The sequence below is a fragment of the Rhagoletis zephyria genome, unplaced genomic scaffold (genome assembly GCF_001687245.7).
Source record: "Rhagoletis zephyria isolate East Lansing unplaced genomic scaffold, Rhagoletis_zephyria_1.1 Rzeph_scaffold_00613, whole genome shotgun sequence".
NCBI lineage: Eukaryota > Metazoa > Arthropoda > Insecta > Diptera > Tephritidae > Rhagoletis > Rhagoletis zephyria.
The window spans coordinates 202,446-215,771 of NW_016157697.1; the positions used below are offsets into that span (position 1 = coordinate 202,446).

General features: G+C 41.9%; 2 protein-coding genes across 2 annotated transcripts; both read right to left on the reverse strand.

Moving 5' to 3' along the window:
• Positions 1-7,066, reverse strand: ana1 (anastral spindle 1). Its single transcript, XM_017613124.1, has 6 exons — positions 6,797-7,066; positions 5,411-6,732; positions 5,182-5,308; positions 4,433-5,108; positions 2,256-4,367; positions 1-2,188 (listed from the first exon to the last, which is right to left on the reverse strand). The coding sequence occupies exons 1-6, from the start codon at positions 6,917-6,919 to the stop codon at positions 753-755; spliced, it is 5,796 nt and encodes a 1,931-aa protein (XP_017468613.1). The 5' UTR covers positions 6,920-7,066; the 3' UTR covers positions 1-752.
• A 458-nt stretch (positions 7,067-7,524) lies between these two features.
• On the reverse strand, positions 7,525-8,374 carry LOC108360715 (enhancer of split m8 protein-like). The gene has a single exon (XM_017613125.1). It carries the CDS (start codon positions 8,339-8,341, stop codon positions 7,733-7,735), a length of 609 nt encoding a protein of 202 aa, XP_017468614.1. The 5' UTR covers positions 8,342-8,374; the 3' UTR covers positions 7,525-7,732.
• Between the last annotated feature and the right edge of the window lie 4,952 nt (positions 8,375-13,326).

The window sequence follows — 13,326 nt, forward strand, 5'->3', positions numbered from 1 at the left end:
TCGGGATTGACATCTGTCAACCGCGAAAATTTGTTATCGGCATACAGCGTGTTTTCCGCTTAAGCTTATCAGCTAAGGTTTGTAGTGGCATCATAAAGGACCGATAATAGTGGTATAAGTATGCCCTTGCGTCGGGCAACCAGCTTAACCCCATCTAACCTAAAATGCTCCTACGATGTAATTATTTTATTTTGATTTATTTTCCAATTTCATGCTGCTTACAAGTTGCTGTTTGTCTTTATTTTTTAACAATAAATGTGTATGCCTTTAAAAATACTGCTTTCTAAAATACACCAAATCATATTGGACTAATTAAAAATCAAATAATCGTATCTATGTATGTATATGCAATATATTCGCGTCTAACAAAATCTTTAGTAGGCTATTTAAATATATTCTACATGCAATTGTTATAAAATATTTAACAAATAGGCATTCATATTAATAACAAAGTGACTTATCATCGCTATACTTAAATATATTGTCTATATAGTATACATATGTATGTTTATTTTTAAAAGTTGCACAATTGGCTAATGCATTTAGGAATAATTGTTAATTTGTAAAATTTTTAAACTAAAATTAAAATTAGTTATATAAAGGCATTTAAAATCAAATCGCTTGCGTGAAGTCATATAAAACGCTTTCAAGAAACGCCATTGTGTTTGTCGTAACAACATCAGGACAGCCCTCACTAACGTTAAAAGTCGTTAAAATTCTTAACTGTAAGCCCCCCGCTCCCTTACAGCAAATTATTTTTCTTTGTGATTCGTTTGCTCATTTGTCACTGTTCGCTCCTGCTCCCCAGCTGCTGCTGCTGCTGCTGCCGATGACGCATTCCGTGGATAGTTGCGTGTTATCGAGCGCTCAAATAAACGCACCGAGGAAAGACAACTTTCACCAGAGAAGAGTTGCGAATGCGTATTGCCGCTACTACTACCGCTTCGATTGCCACTACTGTGGGGGTCTGAGGGTGCGGAGTGTGTAACTGGTGTTGAGGTCTTTTGCCTGTCCAATTGATTGCTGCCAGCATTAGTACGTGGCGTCATCGTTTCAATGATGGATTGAAGGAAAGCACTGCGTAATGAATCATCTGTAGGCGTCGATGAACTGGAAGACGTGGCATGTTTGAGCAGTTCTTTGGTGAGAAAGTCACGCAAATTTAACGGACGTCCAAAGTCACTAAGAAATTCGCAATCGCTTGAACTACGTGCAGCACGACGCGACTGGCTTAGTCGGACTGCGTCATGTACTACTGATGAATTAGGCGGCACATCTTTTGCGGGGCTCCTTTTCGCTTGCTGTTGCTCTGGTACATTTCCCGTTGTTGGAGCGCCTGTGTCACGCATTGGACTGCTTCTTGGTTGCTGTCGCTTTGGACTTTGCGATGGTGAACGCGTCTTAGTGTGTTGCTCGAATTGCACCTCCTTTGCAGCACCTCCTTGCAAGCTGACCGCCTGAATGCGCTTGGGGCTTGTGTCGCGCAACGTGGTGTCCGGTAAACGCGCTGGACTCTTACGGATCACATCATTAGTAGTATTCTTCGGACTCGAACGCTGCTGTTCTGTTGTTGCAGCACCAGCGCCAACAGCCCCAGCATGCAAAATGCGCTCGGGACTGGAAGAGGTGTTGCTGCCGCCCGCCGCTTCGGCTTTCTTTGTGCGCGCACGCATTGTTGCGGGCCATTTCATGCCCAAACTAAATAACTGACGCTCAAATTCGCTAGAACCGTTTTCCGAAGTGGAGGTGAGCTTCTCAATACCACTTTCTGTGGTGAAAATACGTAAGTGAGCAGGCGCTTGTCCAGCGCCATCTCTCGCAGTGGAGGAGAAAATCTGCTCTTTCGCATTGGCAGTGCGGAATGAATGTTGTAGGATTTGGCGACGTCGCAGCTCTTCTTCGATGTTAATTGATTCAGATTCGGTTTCGGTATTGGTGTTGGGGCGTGAATCGGTGATATTTTCAAGACTGGCGCTGTCGAGGAACTCACCGCTCGCCGAATCAGCCTTTTTTTGGCGCATGTATTCTTGTCTTGAGGGAAAAGCTTTAATGGTGAGATTAGCTACACGCAGACATGCTATAAGATCGTCGATAGTCTCGGGCGATTGATCTTCTTCGCCTCCTTCTCGATGTACGCTTAAGTTGCGCAGATAGGCAGACAGCGATGGAAATTCTCGATAGTCGGGTGCTGAAATGAAGAGAAGTAATTAAATATCGTCGGCCTATTTTAAATATTTTAAATTAACTTTACTCACCCGTGCCATCCTGGGCAGCGCGTAGGCTAGCGATCAACATCTCGAACTCCTGATGTATGCGCATGCTCGTATCCGCATCTAGTTGGCTAACGTCCAAATTCATTTCTCGCGCATACTCTTCGAAAGTAGGAAAATGTTGCGGCTGCAAACGCTTGCTGCGCGACGCCTCAGAAGCTGCCGTAGCTGATCCTGCTGCCGTGGCGTTAATGCGCGAAGTTGCCGGCGTGTCCACCTCCAAGATCGTGGACAGCTCGTGCGCCACATCATCTTCTGCAAAGTTGGGGCTGTAGCGTTGTATTGTTGGCGGCGGACGATTCTTGCGCGTGGCGCCATGGGTGCTGGGTTGTGTAGTGGTGGTGGCGGATGCCTGCGAAGGCGGTTCCACATCTTGCGCGGTTAGTGGTCGTGATATTGAGATGCCACTGTCACGGCTAATGCCGGTAGCCTTGTGCTTTTCAAGTGGTGCAACGCTGTCTTGCGCTGATAAAATTTCACCAGATGAAGTGGCAGCTTGTTGCTCAAATGCGCCTTGCGGCGTGTAATCCACAGTAGTAGTTGGCTGCGTTGTGAGCGCATTTTGACGGCTGGCGCTGCTGCTTCCGCTGCTGCTGACACTTGTATTCTTATCAGTGGCCGAGGCATTCGAGCGACGGCGCGTGCCATCCGGCAGTTCGATATACTCAGTTGAGTTGCGCCCCTCACTAACCGAACTCAGTGTGATTTCCATGAGACGTTTTTTCTCAGTGCGCACCTTTTGTATGAGCTTGGTCAGTTCGGCGATACGATGAGTACAATTCTCGGTGAGCTGCGCATAGCGCGCGATCTGTTCTTCAGCGCGATGTTCTTCTGTTGAAACCGCAATGTCACGCATTTGCTGCGACTCAAGAGGTGGCTTTCTAATTTGAGCCCTCGTATCAGCTGCAGCACGTTCCGCAGATAAGCGCATTCGGTTCGCATCCTCTCTAACTTGCTGATGTTGTTTCTGCGGTGCCGCTTGACTGGCTACTGCCTGTGCGCGTGCCTCCACAGACGCTCGCTGTTGCTGACTTGATGATTTAGCTGCATTGTCCACAGCGGTGTTGTTTCGCATATCCGGTGAACTATTTTTTGTCTTCGTCGATACTTCCTGGCGTCCACGGCTGTCTTTTCTTTTCGCGTCTGCTCGCTCTTGTGCAAAGCGTCTTGCACCATCATCAGCAGTAATACCCTGCTCTGAGCCCCGTTGCGCCTCCTTCGCTTGCCTTGCTTGTTGCTCTTTCAGCGACTTTTCTCCCTTGCTTTGCATATCCTTACGCAAGCGCTGCTGCCAAACCTCTTCAAAAATGCGTATGCTGGTCTCCAGCGTAACATCACTTTGCGAGCGCAATGTATCTTCCAAATCACTAATAAAACTGCGATTATCTTCAATAAATCGTTGCACTCGCTGTAGACGTTCCTGTGAATCCGCCATATCCACAGCAGTACCTGTACGATTCGAGCTGACGTTCATAATGGAAGAGGAAGGTGTCTCTATGTCGGAAGAGCTGACGCCTAGTGCGCGTACGGAATTTCTCGACATGCCCAACAGACGCTGTACATAGTGTGCTATAAGAGGGTTTATTCGGGTAATGCGTTGTGCTGACGCTGCGGGGCGTGCAGTATATTTTGCTGCACCAACAGATGCAGGCTTGACGTTGTAATCCTTAGCTGTTTCATTTTGAGGCACTACCGTGTAATCTTCGATCCCCTCCTCCTCATCTGCCTCTATCTCCTCTTGATCTAATTCTAAATGATTGACCAAAGCGCCCACCTCATTGGTAATGCGTGATGGCAAACTACGATAGGAGGTCGAGTTCGAGTCATACGAGTTTTGGCGATTGACTTGTCCCTGCTTGGCAGCTGTAGACACTACTTGTTGCTTGTGCTGCGATTTTTCGCGCAAACTGCTCGTTGAGCGCTTCGCCCCTAATCTGCGTGTTGGCGTATGGATGAGCGAGGAAAGTTTGCGTGGACTTTTCGCCGACTTTTTCACTTTTGGTCTGCCGTGGCGCCCGCCGTCATTCCTTAATTTAATTATAATCTCTAATGGCTTACTACCCGTCGCTAGGACTCTACATTCCTTTCCATCGGACTCTGCACAGAAGTATTGGAATTAAAAAAACAAATAATATATACGCATTAAACCATTTTTGACTTACTTTTTATAATACCTCCTTCTTCGCCCTTCATTTCACTTTTGGCTGCGGGATTTACTTGTTGCTTCTGCATTCTGCATAATTCGCGTAGTTTCTGCTCTAGCGCAGCTTCTTTTTGCTGTACATCGCGCATGTGCTTTTGTATTGGTGATAGCCTTCCCTCCTCATCCAAGGCGCCGTTTGTAAGTATACGCTCGCGTTCGCGTCGTACATCACTGACGCCATTTATTACCTGCTGCATGCTTTCATCGCTGCCTTTCTTGTTCAGCTCCTCACACAAGGCTTTGCGCAGTTCTTCAATTCGTTGCAGTAGACATTTTAAGCGTTCAGCTTTCTGTGCATTTTGTTTTGGCTGGGTTCCAGCATATTTGTTTAGATCATTGCGTATTTTTTGCTGCTGTTCATCAACGTAGCCGAGTATTATTGATCCACAGCTATCTGTTGAGCCGGTGTTATTGATTTGATCAAATGCGCTTGGTGCACCTAAATTTAAGTCACTGGCAACAGCGATGGCGCTGGCAATGCGCTGTGGGCTTGCAACCCGAGTTTGTTGTTGCCCAATTTCTGGGCAGGTGATTATTGCAGGGCGCAGAAGCAGTTCTTCTACGGCAGCAGTGCGCTTATGTTCGAGGCGCTCAGCTCGATTGGCTTGTAATTGGTGGCATTGGAGGAGGTTGGACTACAAGACAATTACAACATTAGATTTAAATGAGCCTTTAAAATATATTTGTTTCCCCAATGCAATAACTTACATCTGCTTGATTCAAAAGCTGCGGGTATTGTTGAGTTAGCGCATCCAGTTTATTCGTAAGCTCCTGGCAATCACGTCTAACCTGTTCGCGCTCGAGTGCTTTGCGTCCACGCTCCTCTGAACGCGCGCTGTGGATCAAAGGATTTTAGCTTTAATATCTTATCAAAAATTTATTTTATTTTATTATTCTATTTTTTTTTTATATAAGCTTATCTACTATGTCCACTTACCGCATTCGGTCTTTTTCCAGCCCCTTTTGCATCACTAATTCTCGTTCCATTTCCGCTTGCTGCACTGCATTCGGCTGACTTCGTTCGCGTACACTGGGTTGGTGTACTAGTCCTTCTGTGGGATGTGGATATTCTCTCGTATACTTATTGTTGTAATCATAGGAATGTACACGTCCTACGCTATCATCGCGAGCATTTTTTCTCTGATCACTTTTGCTGGCACTATCTAATGTCACTGTGGCACCTGAAAGCGTATTTGCAATTTCTCTGGAAACATTTCCAGACGTGCTAATTTTTCGTGGCGATTTTTGTGTGGAAGTCGTTGATGTAGCTGCTGTTGATGGCGGCGGTGGCCGTGGCGGCCTTGGTGGTGAACGTGATTGCGATCCGCCGGTGGCACTTTTTGCGTTAATGAGCTGTGAAACCAATGTAAAACGTTTCTTGGTCGCCTTTGATGCAGCGGCGCTGGTAGTCCCTGAACCCATTGCTGCAGTGCTATCTTTAAATGAAGAACGCCTGGGCTTTTCAGGACTATTATTGCGCACAACGTGGCTGAATTGCCGATTACTTTGTGGGTGTTTGTCTTTAATTTCACCAGGTGTTATAATCACCGAATCGTTACAATCCTCATCAATATCAACTAGCACAGTTGGATTTCTGCTAAGCATAGGTTGCTTGTTAGCTGGCTTAGTGTGCTCCTCTTCATCAGTCAGTGTAGTTGAGAGTGTCGACGATGTGCTCGAAAAACTGCTATTGCAAGGACACTTAAACCCATTCGGACACGCACAAATAATCACCGATTTTGTAGTTGGACTTCTGCTACCAACATTGGTGGCATGTTCCTCTTCTTCTTCGCTGTTTTCTTCACTTTCCGTTTCGCTTTCAGCGCTCGAGCAATGGCATGTTGACGTGTGTTCCTTTGCACAACTTTTTCGCTTTCTCTTCTTTGGAGTTTTCTTTCTTGTATCCTTCATGAGTACATTTGGTGTTTGTGTGCCAGTTGCTTGTAGTACTTTTTTCGCAGTCTGCGGTGTCTTTAAGCCCAACCGCTCAATTGTCTTCTTTCTGAACTGCTGCCGTTGCTGCTCCCGCTTTACCTTGCGCTCCGCCATGGCTTCGTTCTCCAACTTTGCTGCATGATGCGCGGCCCCAATTTGGAAAATTGCCTGCCGATAGTCGTTATTTTTCTGATCCAATACATGCTCTCGCCAGCATTCAAATTCCTTTGCCTTAATAGCTTCTAAATTTCTCAGCTGCCTTTCCTTTTCGGCAGCAACGTCATTGCGTATTTTACGCGCCAAATTTTTCGACTCTTCACGTACCTGGTGATTAAGTGGAAATGCGTTAAAAGTTTACCCTCTTTGTACGCATAGCAATAGTAATTACCTCAAGCAGTCGTTGTTTTCTAAGTTCACATTCCAGCTGCTTCTTGAAGCGCACGGGATCGTCCAAAATGCTCGGCTTACTGCATGCTTTAAATTTTCCATTCACAGTAATATTTACAGACATTTCTTTGGCGCATACAAATCACGCCACAAATTTCTTTCACATCTACCGCAAAGTGAATGTAAGGGGCAGTTTTTACACTTTATTCAAATCAAATAAATTGAATAACGACAACAAAACGAAAGCGCAGACGCGAAAAAATTAACACAGTCGTAGAGTGGCCAGATAACAAATTCGTAAATGTTTATGTGGAATCTGGAGCAAACGATTTGACGGCTTTCACTTTTTGTCAAGCTGGTCACTTGTAATGAATCAGTGCTGCCAAACTAGCCTGCAAGATAGCAGGGTTGCAATCGAGGTGTGTTTATTAAGCTGTGAAAAGAAAAAAAGAACGTCCTTTGGTTTGAAATTTGGCAGCAATGGCCAGCGGATAGACAACTGAATAACGGAAGCTAGCTTCAGTCTCCGTTATTGACGGAAGCGGCGCCAAGAATATTTTAACTATAATTTGTGTTAATTGCATTAGCTTATTTGTTTAAAACAATAAATTAAAAACAAGGAAAGTGCAGTGAGTAAAATATTTAAAGTTAGAATTTTCGTTACACGCTTCCAAAACAGTAGTCAAAAATAAAAGGTATGTAATTTAGTTATATATGTGTATATAAATGTGTATATATTTTCTTTTATGTAGTTTGTAAATTACGTACATATGTATATAAATTTTAAATGCTGCTTAAAACAACAAGTCAATTAGGTTAGGGGGTTTTTTTTTTTAATAAAACATCACAGCTTAGTATCACAGCTGGTGGCAGGAACCATAGTTTCTCTGTTGTGCTCTCCATCTACTTATCGGCACAGCGGCGTCTCTGCTGGCGTTTACCAGGGCCGCCATATATTGAGGCTGGCGGTATGCGCAATTGATGGTGCAACAGGTGAGGCAGCTGGACTCTCGCCGTCACTGTGATAGCCGGAAGAAGCTGGACTCAATGGTGCACACTCAATGCTTAGCGCCTGCATGTGTATAGTTTTCAGCGGCTGATGCACCACTTGTTGCTGCGGTTGAGCTATGCATAGTTGGCGCTGTTGTTGTTGTTGCAGCCCGTGCTGCTGTTCTAGACGATTATAGTTCCGGCCCAAATGTGTCATTACTGATTTGCCCAATTCTATGCTCATGCCAGGTGTTGATGCCATCGCGCGTGACACTTCGTTTACTGCATTCATGTAACCATAACAGAATGCATCCATCGATACGTTTGCGCTTTTTTGTGCCTTACTGCTGCCGCGTGTGCATTGTTGTCGCACAAAAACAAGCGTTTGTTCGAGCAGCTCTGCTTTGTCCATGCGTAAAACAGCATCATCAGCTTGTAATTCGGCTACGAGTTTCTTCAATGACTCCAGACAGTCATTGATACGCGCACGTCGTTGACGCTCCAATAGTGGTTTCTTCACTTTCAAATAAATTTCAGTTTTACTTTGTTGTGCCATTTTATATTGCTTCTGGTTGTTAACGTTTCGTTGGTTAGGACGAAAATGTTATCATATCCTTGCCGAGCGCTTGCTTTTATACTCGAGAGCGCGATCAACCCTTAGCAGCAAGGATACAAAGTGCGTGGCTCGCATTTATTTTTGCGCTTCTAAAGTCAATCGATATGGCAAAGAGCAAGCAAACAACCCTCATGCGATGGAGTGTAAAGTGAATTAACAGCCAAGTACATGTGTATGCGCATATTAATGAGCAAGTATTTATGTGTGCACATATTGCTCCGCAATGAATGACAACGAGGACACTTGGCTGCAAAGAGACGTACAAAAAATACGTTGTTGAAGAGCAAAAAAAAAACCAAAAAAAACCTGCCTTATGGCTCGTGGCGTGGGAACCAAGTCGAAAGTGAGTTTCTCACACAGCACTTTCCGTTCGGCATGTGTGCGTTGTTGTTGCTAGCATTGCTGTTATACTGCTGGCCACATGCTCCTTTTTAAGGATCTGAAATTTTGCAGCTGCTGCTATTTTACGCTTTGGTATTTCGATCCATTGCTTCGCCAGCAAATAAGAATGCATACATACACATGTACATATGTACATATGTATGTATATATGTACATAAATAGTGAGGATCTATAGGGCTTTTCGTGCGTTATGTTTGCTTTTACGATTTATTGGATTGCCATGTTGTTGCTGCTGCATTTTTTACAGCTGCATTTATGCGCTCCTCCTACGCAATGTGCGCGAGTGAAGATTGTTAATGCCTTCATATGATTTTTTTCTTTGTTATTTTTTTGTTGTCGTTACTTCAGGATAATGGCATAATTGTTTGTTGCTGTGTGTTTGTGTTCTTGCTAGCGCTGCAGTGTGCTAAGCACCCTGCGACAGCTGAATTTGAGTGTGGGAAAGTTTGAGAAATTTCAAATAAATGTTTTAATGGTGTATTCATTCGAAAATTAATTGTTAATGTTTTTTTTTTCGTGACTTTTGCCCAGTTGCTGGCCAAAGTGGCGCGAGCCAATGCGTGCAATACACGAGTCATTAATGGTGATTATGTACATATGAATGTATGTATGTATGTAGGTTGCTATGTGCAGTGGATGCATACTTTGCAACGATCAATTTATGTATGCAGATTATAAAGCCCATATTTGTGTACGTACTTATGAAGTGATTTAGAAAAAATTAACAGAATGTTTGTCTGAATGTTGCAATACTCTTTTTATAAGTTGTTTTTTTTTTCTGATTGAACATGAAAACATATCGAGCCCTATACGCGAAAATAATGCAAGCGAATTTTTTTTTTTATAATTTACTTTTTGATGAATATCTGCATCAAAAAAGTAGGCTTCGAAAATGTCCGCTTACGTTTTTTTGGGTTGGGGCCCGACAATGTCAATTAAAAAATTTGGTTTTAAGACTTGCGCAAGTTCTTTTTTAAGGCTTCTAGACCTGGTCAAAGCAACAGCGCAAACAAATTTAGATAAAAGGTTATTATTAAATAATTTGACGTGGAAACACGAGTATGTAAAGTTTTCCCTAATATTTCATGCTTAAAAAAATAATTAAGTAATTTTATAAATTTGTTTTCCCACCTTTGCTTACTGCTGCTAGTATGCAAGAAAATCATGTAAAATTGTGTATTGGCTCTTTAAAATGTTGGGCATTTTTTCGTTCTGTCATTTTTTGTGTGGAAGTAAATAATGGTGAGTAAATACCTAGATACGCAAGGTTTTTTTCAGAGCTTTTTGTGGTTTGTTAAACTGGAAAGAGGAAAACGACATAAATTTTAAAGTTCCTTAATTATCTCCATTTCAGCAGTAAACTCTTGCTAAATGACAACATTTCATTAATCAATTGAAAAATATTAAAAAATGAAAATAAGTAGCATTTTTATATGGCGAATTTTACTTCAAACATAATTGCTTTACACCAGTCTTTGTACTTGTCCCATTCCAGCATCAGTCTCAAAACTCTTTCGGGAATTTGTATGCTGTTACAACAACAACAACCTGTCGCACCATACAATTTCAATTATTTTTCTAGTTTATACTAGGGTGTTCGATTATTCACATTTTTTCCAAAACCGGTTTCCGAGTTATTCGAAAAATTGCAATAAAAAAACCGGTTCTCGATTTTGAAATTAAGAAAAAACCGGATAGACCGGGTTTATTTTATATAGTTTTTATGCAGTGAAAATGCTTATGTTGGTATAAAATCGTGACCAAAAATTCAATAAAACTATTAACTGTATTTAGAAAAGAGCAAAGCAAAATAAGTTAAAGTTTTTTTAGATAAATAAAAGTGACTTTAATTACGCGTTTTCCACGTTAAGGTTGCAACGAAACAAAGGTTTTTTTTTATTTTGCCGAAACCAGGTAGAAAACAATAAGATTGACGAATTTGATGAAGACCCCAGATCCTGATCCAGAGTTAGTTTCGTAGCCATCAGTGAAGACTCGACAATGCGTGAATCAAAAAGACACAAGTGCTCAGATATCTGCCACCAGAAATTTCCGTCTCATCCCACTCTGTGTTATATACCAACATTTTTTTTTTTTTTTTAGTCTGCGGGTGGCCTTCAAGGCTTCCCCACGCATGACGACACAAAGTGACGGTAAGTGCAGCAGTGCATCCAGCACAGCGCCAGGTGTTGTAGAGAAAGTCTGCTCCATCATACCAGATTTTGCAAATCCGCCTCACAGGATTTCTCTATCCATCTTTCCAAACATTTAAGCATGAAGGATGTCATGCCAATAGGCCTGTAGCTTCTGGGGCTAGTATAGTACAGTCATCCTTACCAACCTTATGTATAAAGGCGACATCGACCAGCCTCCAAGATTGTTGTTTGTAAGCAAGTGCAAGCAACGCTGTGAAAATCTTTTTCAAGGTCGTCAACAAGAGCTCAACACCTTTTTTAAGTACAATAGGTAGAATGCCATCCAGGCTGGGCGATTTGGAACTGTCAGAGTTCTGGCAACAAAGAAGTTTTATCTCGAAACCGTGGTTCTCGCATGCCTTCCCTCTCCAGTCGAGGGAGAGGAAGGCGTAACCATCACCTGATTTCCAGTAAAGTGAGTTTCTAGAAGAACAGACCATCCTAGCCTCCGTTAAAGAGCCATCAGGCCTCTTGAGTGAACTCAGCTTTGAGGATTGGTCCTTCTTCAGAACTTTTACCAGCCTAGCCGTTTGACCCAAGGTTTCAATCTCGCTGTAGTATTCTATGAAATAGGCCCTCTTCGCAAAGCGAATTAGCTTCTAATACTCTCTGTGCGTGCGCCGATAGCATTCCCAGTCCATATCCAAATTTATTTTGGAAGTTTTCTCGATTCAATGAAATTCGTAGTTCGACCAGGGAACAACGTATGGCTAAGAGGTGGACGAGACGGACAAGCCTTATCCAAGATGGCACGTAGGACATCAGTTAAATTAAACACCGCCTTATCAATGGCTAGAGTGGACCACATCTTAGGTGGCGTCGCCCATTGGAAATTTGGCGAAAGAAAGTAAAATTTGCCACATACCACTTACGCAATGTCAAATGAAATAGTCCCTCGAACCGAACAAAATTTGCTAGGTCAACTCGGAACTCTAATAAAACATATGTGTCTTGACCGAATTTCGGGCTGATATCTTCAAATTTAGACTTTATAAAAAAAAAAAATTTTTTTGGCCATAATGCCTTGCAAGAATGGGTTCAAGGTATATTACAGTGTGCAGCCGCATATGTCTGTACGACCAGTGTTGCCGTTGGAAATTTTCAGAAAGTCGCAAAAAGGGGGTCATTGACAAAAAAAGTGTCACCCTATTATTTTCACTTTTCTTTACTAGTAAAATAATAAATCTGTTGAATTTAAAAAGAAAATATCGGCACAAGCTATGCACAAAAAAAGGGTTGCAAACATACAAATAAATCTAGTTGCTGCAAGGAGAAGAGTTGAATTTCCTTTAAAAGTTTTAAGTGATGCATTTTTTCGTTCTTACAGGGGGAATAATTGTTATAAGCATGGTCCTGTTAACATTTCCTAGAAAACCTCTGAAAAGAGGAAAAAGTCGCGCATAATTTTGGAAAAGGGTAAAAAATCAAAATTTTCAAAAAGTCGGGTCAAAGGGTATTTATTGGCGCTTAGTCCTACATAACTTTAAACGATGCGGTGAGATATCGGAATGAAACGCTTTTTAATTGCCAAATGTTCAAAAACCAATTCAGCTTATAAATCAATATTTTTAAAGTGTCCAATTCGATTTCGAATTATATATACAGCACTAGGTTGACCGAGCTTTGCCGGAGTGCATATACTTTTTAAAGTTTTCAAGATTTGGACAGCTTTAAAAAAATATTTTGAAAAATAAGATAAAATTTGGATTTCGATATTTATTAAGTAAATTTCTTACTCCAAAATTTAGGTGGCAACCCTATTCCGAAGAACGCTGGAATGAATGGTACATATCTTGAGCGTATATGTACTGTGTATACTTAAAAGAAATGCTGATTGAAATTAACAAAATAAAAATTTGTATTGCATAGAAGAGTGGCAACCATGATGGAAAATATTTTCTGATCAAAATTTTCAATAATATCTTTTTTAGATATGTAGAATCGAAAATAAGTGGCAACCTTACATTGTTATCCTAAGGGATAACATTTTGTATATAGGGAAACCATTGTTTAAGAACCTTCTCCTGGTACCTTTTTTTCTAAACAAAAAATTAAATAAATATGCGATTCAAAAGAGGTGGTGGCAACCCTATTAAAGATATTTTTGAATATTGTATATTTAAAATGCCTTCCATTTGATGCCCATTCTATGATGTTTTAATCAATTTGTAACTAATTTCGAACAGTTGGCAACCTTACGCGAGTCTTTTCGGAAATAATGCCTATTCAGATAATCTTAAAATCCAAAACATTATCTGTGTACAGAATGTCATCAAAATCGTTAGAGCCGTTTCCCGAGAACCCTATAGATATATATAGAAGAATTGC

What these genes read in the sequence shown, in the direction of transcription:
- ana1 (XM_017613124.1), bottom strand. Translation starts at nt 6,919, where the DNA reads ATGTCTGTAAATATTACTGTGAATGGAAAATTTAAAGCATGCAGTAAG. An exon ending in CTGGAAAAAGACCGAATGCG is followed by an intron (nt 5,309 to 5,410) that starts GTAAGTGGACAT and finishes TTTGATCCACAG; the next exon opens with CGCGCGTTCAGAGGAGCGTG. An exon ending in AGAAGGAGGTATTATAAAAA is followed by an intron (nt 4,368 to 4,432) that starts GTAAGTCAAAAA and finishes ACTTCTGTGCAG; the next exon opens with AGTCCGATGGAAAGGAATGT.
- LOC108360715 (XM_017613125.1), bottom strand. Translation starts at nt 8,341, where the DNA reads ATGGCACAACAAAGTAAAACTGAAATTTATTTGAAAGTGAAGAAACCA.